At 40.9% G+C, this 10,445-nt stretch overlaps 1 protein-coding gene across 1 annotated transcript; it reads right to left on the bottom strand.

The window, feature by feature from the left end:
• Window positions 1-7,136: 7,136 nt before the first annotated feature.
• Window positions 7,137-8,112, bottom strand: C4H3orf80 (chromosome 4 C3orf80 homolog). Its single transcript, XM_075861559.1, has one exon. It carries the CDS (start codon window positions 7,820-7,822, stop codon window positions 7,238-7,240), a length of 585 nt encoding a protein of 194 aa, XP_075717674.1. The 5' UTR covers window positions 7,823-8,112; the 3' UTR covers window positions 7,137-7,237.
• Between the last annotated feature and the right edge of the window lie 2,333 nt (window positions 8,113-10,445).

Here is a 10,445-nt window from a genome sequence, read left to right as displayed (position 1 = left end):
TGTTTAAATACTTTGAGGGGTTCAGTTTTTAAAATGGGGCGATTTATGGGGGTTGCAATGTATGGGCCCCTCAAAACCACTTCACAACTGAACTCATCCCTGAAAAAATAGCCTTTTGCAATTTTCTTGAAAATGTGAGAAGTTTCTTCTAAAGTTCTAAGCCTTGTAACGTCCTAGAAAGATAAAAGGCTATACAAAAACGATGCCAATCTAAGGTAGACATATGGGGGATGTCAATTAGCAACTATTTTGTGTGGTATAACTATCTGTCTTATAAGCAGATACATTTAAATTGAGAAAAATGCTAAATTTTGCAATTTCTTGCTAAATTTGATTACAATTAAATACTGAATGTATCGACCAAATTTTGCCAGTAACATAAAGTCACGAGAAAACAATCTCAGAATCACTTGGATAGGTAAAAACATTCCGAAGTTATTACCACATAAAGTGACACGTCAGATTTGAAAAATGGGGCTGCGTCCTGAATGTGCTAACTAGTCCACATCCTTAAGGGGTTAACGATTAACCCCTTCCCGTCGTAAACAACTTTCAGATTTTCATTTTCGTTTTTTCCTCCCCACCTTCTAAAAGCCATAACTTTTAAATTTTTCCATCAATATAGTCCTATGAGGGATTGATTTTTTGCGGGACGAGTTGTAGTTTTTCGTAGCGCCATTTATTGTACCATATAATGTACTAGGAAACGAGAAAAAATTATTTGTGGGGTAGAAAATTAAAAAAACAGCGTTTCCTCCATTGTTTTTTGCGCTTTGTTTTTACGGAATTCACTGTGCAATTAAAACAACATGTTAACTTTTTTTTGCGGGTGAATATGATTACAGCGATACCAAATATATATAGTTTTTTCTATGTATTACTACTTTTACAAGGAAAAAATTAAAAACTGAAATCTGTGGCAAGTTCGCTGTGATATCTGCAACGTCTGAATTACCTGTCAAATATGCAAATGTTGGTGCAGATTCGTAGCGTAATTGCCCCAAATCTGCACCAACATTCGCAGCGGAAAAATTCTGCCACATCTGAACGTGCCCTAAATGAGCGGGATCGCGCTCAAGAGCGATCCCGCTCGTTACTGTGAAGTGTCGGCTGTAACATACAGCCGACACAACATCGTATGGAGTGGGCTCACTCGATGAGCCCGTTCTATATTTCCCCTGCCCGGCTATGACGTAGCCATACGTCAAATGTCGGGAAGGGGTTAAGTCAAAATTGGAACTCTCTGGACCAGAGCTTTGGCTTCAGGGCCCTCTTCCTTCACCTGCCATGTGCCATTTTATAATACTGGTGTATTCAGTGAGAGAAATGTTTGTTTTTTTTCATTATTGAATTTATTATTTTCAGACAAGTAAATACAAAAGTATGCGGTATGAGATAAAAAAATGTAAATGGTCTGTACACCTTTAAACATTTCTGCCATGATTATCTGTGGAGGTCTCTATGCCAGGACTCCCAGCTAATTTTAGAACATAGTCGTTGTTTTCAAAGTGCTGCCTATTGTGTTGGATTGTCAATGCAACCCTCTTCTCCCACTCTTCACACACTGATAGCAACACCGCAGAAGAAATGCCTCCCGATCTGACCCCCTTAGACTTTTATCTTTGGGGTCATCTGAAGGCAATTGTCTATGCTGTGAAGATACGAGATGTGCAGCAACTGAAACTACGGCTACTGGAAGCCTGTGCTAGCATTTCTTCTGCGGTGTTGCTATCAGTGTGTGAAGAGTGGGAGAAGAGGGTTGCATTGACAATCCAACACAATGGGCAGCACTTTGAACACATTTTATAAGTGGTCAGAAACTTGTAAATAACTCATGAAAGAATAAAGTAACGTTAAAACCAAGCACACCATTGTTTTTCTTGTGAAATTCTCGATAAGTTTGATGTGTCACATGACCCTCTTCCCATTGAAAAAACTAAAGTTGGAAACAAAATGGCCGACTTCAAAATGGCCACCATGGTCAACACCCAGCTTGAAAAGTTTCCCCCCTCCCATATACTAATGTGCCACAAACAGGAAGTTAATATCACCAACCATTCCCATTTTATTTAGGTGTATCCATATAAATGGCCCACCCTGTAGTGCTCTTGTGAATGCTGTAAGTACAAAAGTTTCCATCCCCCTCCTTGTATTTTCATGTCCCTGTCATCATTTCTATGTATCTATTTGTCTTTCCATCTTTTTTTCATCCAATGTTTTATTTGACTTCGTTTTCTAAAAATATTTCCAACCATTATAATGTTAAGATTATGCATTTAAAATGTAACTTTAATTTCTCATAGTTTGCATTATTCCAAACACGCAACCATTCTGATAATTTTCAGAATACTGGAAGTGAGGAACCATATTATCGGAAGTTCCTCAACATTGAAGTTCCCATTTACTTTTTTTTATGTTTCGCCCACATGAATTGCTACATTAATCTGTTGTTTTTTTTTTGTTTTGTTTTTTACAAATACCAACTTCAAATACAAAACCACTGATATCATCTCTGCCACTTGGTAATCTTTATTCAGACTGCAACTTTCTTGTCATTGGTACAAAAGGAACCTTAATTTCAGGCACCCACATTTAAAACCAGGCCCTCACGAGAAGAGAATAAAATAGCTGCCAAACTAGTGTTTTTCAACACAGCTACACAGAAACAGGTTAAAAGATAATTCAGAGCAATCATAGATAAATAAAAAGTTATATTTGCGGAATAAATCTTACTTATATAAGAATACATAAATATATCTGAAATGATTTCTTGCTTTGAAGGCCTGAGCAAAATCAAAATATGATAAGGCAGTGATAGGTAAATGCGCTGTTCGGTCTTGATAACATTTTCTAATGATTTATGAGTGAGGCAGAGTCGAGATCACAGTAAAGATCCCAAACTTAAAGAGGCTCTGTCACCACATTATAAGTGCCCTATCTCCTACATAGGAAATCGGCGCTATAATGTAGGTGACTGTAATGCTTTTTATTTAAAAAAACTATCTATTTTCACCACGTTATTAGCGATTTTAGCTTTATGCTAATGAGTTTCTCAATGGACAACTGGGCGTGTTTTACTATTGACCAAGTGGGCGTTGTACAGGAGAGTGTATGACGCTGACCAATCAGGGTCATACACTTCTCTCCATTCATTTCCTCAGCACATAGGGATCCTTTTAGATCAGTGTGCTGATGTGCTGTCTTATACGAACACATTAACGATACTGAAGTGTTTAGACAGTGAATAGACATTCCACAGGATGTCTATTCACAATCCCGGCACTTCGTTAATGTTTCTGTGGTAGTTACAGCAGAGCAAGCATAATCCCGCTGTAAATGACAGGTTACAACGAGATTACGCTTGCTCTTCTGTAACTACCACAGAAACATTAACAAAGTGCCGGGATTGTGAATAGACAACCCGTGGAATGTCTATTCACTGTCTAAACAGTTCAGTATCGTTAATGTGTTAGTATAAGACAGCACATAGCGATCTAAAAGGATCCCTATGTGCTGAGGAAATGAATGGAGAGAAGTGTATGACGCTGATTGGTCACTGATTGGTCAGCGTCATACACTCCTCTGTACAACGCCCACTTGGTCAATAGTAAAACACGCCCAGTTGTCCATTGAGAAACTCATTAGCATAAAGCTAAAATCGCTAATAACGTGGTGAAAATAGATCATTTTATTTAATAAAAAGCACTGCTGTCACCTACATTATAGCGCCCATCTCCTTATGTAGGAGAGTCTCTTTAAGGGAGTCCTAGATTAGAATAATTTTTTTTTACCAGAAACAGCACCACTCTTTTCCATGGGTTGTGTCTGGTATTGCAAATTACACAACATCCTATAGACAAGAATGGCACTGCTTCTGGAAAAAAATTAAAGATTTTCTAATCTCATACATTTCCTTTAATATATGGGAACTGTGATTGACTAAAGAATTCAAGATTTTAGCTAAAGAAGCCTTTTCCGATATGCCCATTATTAGTCTGTATTGTTACCATCATTCTTTATGATTTCCCTCATTTTATTGCATAAGAACAAACCAACCCTCTAAAGAAAAACTTCAGTCAAAAATGAAAAATCAGCTATAGCATATTGTTTGCGTTTGGCCCTAATTTGCACAATGTAAAGACTTTATTGTCCCTATGTTCCCTGGTGCAGTATGGTTTCTACACTGTAGAAGTTAGTGGCTGTGATCTTAAAGGGAACCTGTCACCAGCATTTCACCTATTGAACTTTACTTATCCCTCACTGGCCGCTGCTATAAAAAGTTAATTGCCGTTATCCCTTGTCCTAAACTCCTCCGACTGTAAATAACGGTCTGCAAACATTTTGCGCCTTTTATCGTAATAATCCGGTGTCCCTTTGTGCGCACACCCCAGAAGAAGATATCAATGCACAAGCGCGGGATTTTGTGTGCTGAGGGAAGGCGAGGAGCTGTCAATCAAAATTAAGGAGGCGGGGTAAACTCGGAAAGACTTGAGGAATGAAGATAGGACTCTTTTCAAAGATTTGACTCTTTTCAAACAAAGGTATGACACTTTTATGCTCATTTGCATACGGTGTGGGAACACTAAAAAACTGAATACTAAAGCTACAGAGCCGACTAAGAAGACAATTATAGGTTATATAGAAATTATTTTTCACCCACTACCACCAGGTATTCCTGGTTTAATAGGTGAAATGCTGGTGATGGGTTCCCTTTAATTACCAATATTTCCCCGCTTCAGCAAATATGTGTCAGACTCCACCCTCTTATGTTATTCCCCTACACAGGCTTCATTGGGAATGAACATACAGTCATGCAACAACTTAGCTCCACCCAGGATAGGAAAGATTTAGAAAACAGTAGTTGGTCATTATGAATTATGTGACCCAAATGAAATAAGAAGTAAGGAATTTATCCATTTGCATTTCATGATTTTCAAACCCTATCATCATTGGTTTTCCGCAAGCGGGTCAATGTAACATTATGCGATGACTGAAGCTTTCCTTTAACTGACTGTATAAATGGAGGCAGCCACCAACCTGTTTCTACATACTTCTGCATTTTCCAAGACAATATGTACTTTTCCTAGCAATTATAACCCACATAAATCCCATTGCATTGCTGGACTACATCATTATGCTCATACAGTGCAACAATGTCCAATCTGCCAAGCCTAAAAAACATTCTGTATTATAATGTAAGGCTATGGTTACATCCGAAATGTATCACAGCAGATAGTCAGGCACCTGACAAAAGTCTATGGCTTATATATATATATATATTTTTTTTAAGTACAAAACTTCAGTTAAAGGCACCAAGGAGTCTACTATCATATAATCATGGGCAGATTGCTATGGTAGTAAACGTTCCCTACGTGCCCCACTCTGTGTTATCAGAGCCTTATTGCCTGCAGTAGTGAGAAGTGATTAAAGCATAGGTAAAACAGAATAACATATCTCAGGCACTTGCGATATAACTCATATATAACCAGATGAAATGCGATGTAGCTTAATTCAATGTTTCTGTTTCCAGAGCTTTGTCCCATTCCAGGACTTTCTAGTAAATTGATATCTAAGAGTTTATTGATTATCCTATAAAGGACACAAGCAATTTCTACTATCAAAAACCGGTATTGCGGAGGGCTGAATGCTGAGGACTGCATCCAGAAAGGGGCAACAGCAGCAAATCCTCTAACTTTGTCTTGAAAAGTAAGAAAGCCCTCTAAGCTCCCAGTATACCAACCTATCGTAAATGCTAGTATATAGGGGCATCCTGGTATGTGGATAGCCAACAAAAAATTGCATTCCAAGCAAGAAGAGGCAAGACAACGGAATGGATAAACAGATCAAACAGGTCCAGAGCAGAGATAATCCATTAGCTGCCAAGAGAAACCCACAGTAAAACTGCAGTCAGGAGACTATAGAGGTATATAGCGAGCAGTGCACATGAGGCGATCAATGCAGCCCTATAAGGGGTCTACGCAGTCCTGTGCAAGGAGAATGGATCACACAGGCAGAACATTACCACTGCAGTGTGTACAAGAGGATGGAGAAAGCTCTATGAGAAGCTAATGATGTTGAGGCCTCTTATTCAAGACTAATCCTATATTATGTTGTATTTTAGATTATTAAAATATAATTCATGTCATTTACTATCTTTTTAGTTTGTGTTAAATAAAATATAAGTTCCCAATTTGAGCAAATGCAGCAGACTAGTTCCAGTTCACTGAATTTATAGTGAACTGCAAGAACCTCATCAGTGTCAATAACCAGAGACTACACAGCAGTCCCTACGTTTAGAGCTACAGTACTTGGGACATCATACATCAGCCAGATGGGGATGACGTGCAAGCGGCTGGAGATGTGCTTCATGATACAGGTAGCCACTGGCTTTACTTCACATGACATGCCAGCCTGGCTATTGTGCTAGAGGCTTGAGGGCCACATAGGTTACTGTATTCTGATGAGGTTATCTCATGCCACTGACATTATACTATTACATAGAGGGGATGGCAGGACAATGAGCAAAGTGACAAGACCAATGTACAATGACTGCATGATGACAAGTAGACAGGCTGGCTTTACATATACAGCTCCTCGCCCCAATCAGACCAGTAATTTGTTACAGCCATTGAACCCCTGTATATACGGCACACACTATGATCATAGTGGTAATGGCGATCGGGCTAGAATCATTTTCAGGAGGTTAGATACTTTTCTGATCCAATGGATCCAATGAATGGAATTTTCTGATCGTTTGGTCCATTAACACATCAATTATTACTATAGTCATTAATGGTCGGATTATTGCGAAAATCACTACAAGTAACATAAGGTGGACAATGATTAAACAATGGTTAAATACACAAGCAAATGACAGCAACAGGGATCTGGTCTGTTGTAGATCATGTCAGTGGTTGTCCCATCAGTCTAATAATTCAGGTTTCCCCATCTTCCAGTTTATTAAGAATAAGGCGGCAATGCCACTGTCCCTACCATCCTCTAGTTTATTGTGAATAAAGAGACAATGGCACTGACCCCCATCCTCCAGCGTATTGTGAATAAGGGGGCAATGCCACTGACCCCATCCTCCAGCATATTGTGAATAAGGGCAAAATGTAACGACCCCCCCCCCCCCCATCCTCCAGCTTCATGTGAAGAAGTGAGCAAAGCAACGGCCCCCAATCCTCCAGCTTTATGTGACTAAGGGGGCAATGCAACTGATTCCCCAATCTCCAGTTCAATGTGAATAGGGGGGCAATGCCCCAGAGCTTTCATCCTCCACCGCCTGAACCGGAATCTGGGACACTGGCAGGATGACCTGGCTGGGTCTCATGGACTCCTCATAGGTGGGCAGGTACTTGACCTCCTCATAGCTGGGCAGTTGCAGCAGAACAGGGGATGAGATGATGCGCAGCTCATGCTCGGACAGGTGCCGAACACTGTCTATGAGAGAGTCCTGGGAGCTGGTCTCGTTGAGTAGCCCCCCTGTGCTCCGAGGCTGGGGTCGGGTGTACCTGCGGGGACTGGGGCAGATCATGCGCTGCAGGAAGTAGCCGATGGCGAAGAGCACCAGCAGGATGAGCAGCCCGGAGAGCTTCCTGACGAACCAGCCCACATTGTCCAGGAAAGTGTGGAAGGGCAGCTGGCAGCACTTGATCTCCGTGTGACTGACGTTCCCGAACACACAGCAGCCTTCCCTGTCCCCGCACAGCAGATCCCCGCAGCTCCAGCCCGCCTGCGACTCCTGCAGCAGCTCAGCCCCCAGCAGCAGCGCCGTGATGAGCAGCAGCAGGGAGCCCTCCGGGGAGCAGCACTGCACCATCCTCAGCGGCGGCAGGGAGCGGGCACTGCAGCAGGCACACGCTCTGGAAGTGTCACCAGCTGCAGCCTCACATCTTCACCAGTCTACAGGGAGGGGAGGTGAGGGCTGGAGCGCTGCAGCCCCCTACAATACACTCACTGCTACTGATGAGGAGGGGAGTCCTTCCTTAGGGTTCCTTGTCCCAGTGACCTTGGACTCGGACAACTTGATCATCTCATGAGTGGTGGTGTGCATAAAAGCTCCAGTTATCCAAGCCAACCCAGCATCATCATCATCTTCACACACTGGAAGCAGGACAGACCCATCACACACAGCAATGTGTGAGGGGACAACACATCAGATGGCATCACCCATGTACCGTAAACCCTGGGGGGGCTGACGGCTCTAAATACAACCCTAGCAGTGCTTACTGACACCACACGTTACATGAACATGCTGACATGGCTGAAAGTTTTCTCTGCAGCTGTAGCAGGATTCCCAGCATCTGCACATATTGGCATGTAGACCCACATGACATCAAAATCACTACTGGTAGATGTACGGAACAATATAACAGTAGAAGTATATATGAAGGTGTATCTATCTATCTATCTATCTATCTATCTATCTATCTATCTATCTATCTATCTATCTATCTATCTATCATCTATCTATCTATCTATCTATCTATCTATCTATCTCTCTCTCTCTCTCTCTCTCTCTCTCTCTCTCTCTCTCTATCCATCCATCCATCCATCCATCCATCCATCCCTCCCTCCCTCCCTCCCTCCCTCCCTCTCTCTCTCTCTCTCTCTCTCTCTCTCTCTCTCTCTCTATATCTATATATATATTATATAAATGTGTATATATATGAAGCAGTCTGTACATACTGTATGTGGTGTGTGTAGGACATGTATGAGCTGTACATGGCATAGCAGCAAAGAACTGTCCATGGTTGCAGATAGTGCAGTGACATTTCATCATAACTGATAGTCTATGTGAGACAGGACTTAGTCTATGTATATTTCTAGCTGATCTTGGTCGCCAGGCTCTTTTATGAGAAGAGGTTTTTGTATTTTCTGTTGTGTCATAATGACTATGTTATTTAGGAGCGCTTTCTATTCTCTATGACACAGATGCAATGATGAACTATAGCCAATGCCGTTCTCTACCATTCAATATATTTGTTTGTTTAGTGCATATATTCCAATATATTTGCATTTATTTGTAGCCCCTGCAAAGTATGGAATCCGTGTCAGTCAGACTAAAATATGCCAGTTCATATGCAAATTCCATTGGAAAGGTTCTTTGGAACGGTCAAATATATGAAACAATTACATAAAGCACAAACTTTACCTTATAAAATGTAATTAAAGATGAGTGAAACTGAAATTTAGTTGTGATTCTTGGTTGACAACTAAAAAGATGATTGTCAAAAAGCAACTAAGGCTAAGTTCACACTAGCGTTACTATAAGTTTACCTCTCGTCCGTCAGAGGAAGGGAGGATCAATACATTAAACGGAAAGCAACGGTTCCGTCCACATCAGCGTTGCCCTTCCGTTGAGGGGTTCCCTCTGAGGTTTCCGTCTTGTTAACCCCTCAACGGAAAGGCAAACTGAAACCTTGATCTCAATGGTGACGAAAACGTTGCTAAAGGTTTTCGTTTGTCACCGTTGTGACAGGGTTTCCGTTGTTCTGACCTCTCAACGGAAGAGCAACGCTGATGTGAACAGGCCCTTATTCTTTTGTTTCAGTTGCTTTCTATTTGTCTCCGTTCGCTAGTTTTCCGTTTTGTGAATGTAAACAAAAGTGGAAAAAACAGAAACGCGAACGAAGAGCAGCTGATACAAAAGAATTACTATTGAAATCAATGGTAATTCTAACGGAACCGTTGCTTTCCATCTCTTCCGCTGACGGAAGGGAGGTAAACGTACAGTAACGCCAGTGTGAAAGAAGCTTTATATGGATTTTGTTACACTTTTCCCTAGCTAGACTGAAGGGTTTTTCTAGAGTTTTTCTCCCCTCTGCTTCCTGGCAGTGCAGTAAATTTTGCTTTGGCTGAACATTGTGAGTGAGGTGTAAGCACATACGCAGCTGGTACACCCAAACTGTTTATTGGATAAATTAGCTGTTTGGAAAACAAACTTCTCCACAGCACTCAATCCAGATAGGTCATAGACATTTCAAAAGCGGCATATTAAAATAAATATATTCACTAGTTTTACCGAATATTTATGTCAGAATATTATCATCCAAAGCCAAAGAATATTTCAACACAGATCCTAAACAATGCTGCCAAATAGAGCCCAAATAAAACTGCCATACAATGCCTAAATATGAGCGCCATGAGGTATGCAAATATATTGCCCACATTGTTATTTCATGTAGTTCCCACTTAATACTGCTGTCCAGTGCTCAAATAATACTGCCATATGCAGCCCACATAATATTGCCATACAGCGCACACATAATACAATAGTGACAAAACAATACCATCATAAATTGCCAATTTAAACCACCATAAAATACCTTGACAATATTTATCAGTTCTATGCCCAAATAATACCGCCATACATCACTACCTAATACTAAGCCATGGGGCTCTTTTTAATGGAAAGGTGGTTACTGGTGGTATTCATGGAG

Source organism: Rhinoderma darwinii, chromosome 4, assembly GCF_050947455.1.
Source record: "Rhinoderma darwinii isolate aRhiDar2 chromosome 4, aRhiDar2.hap1, whole genome shotgun sequence".
NCBI lineage: Eukaryota > Metazoa > Chordata > Amphibia > Anura > Rhinodermatidae > Rhinoderma > Rhinoderma darwinii.
This window is presented reverse-complemented; position numbering and strand designations above follow the sequence as displayed.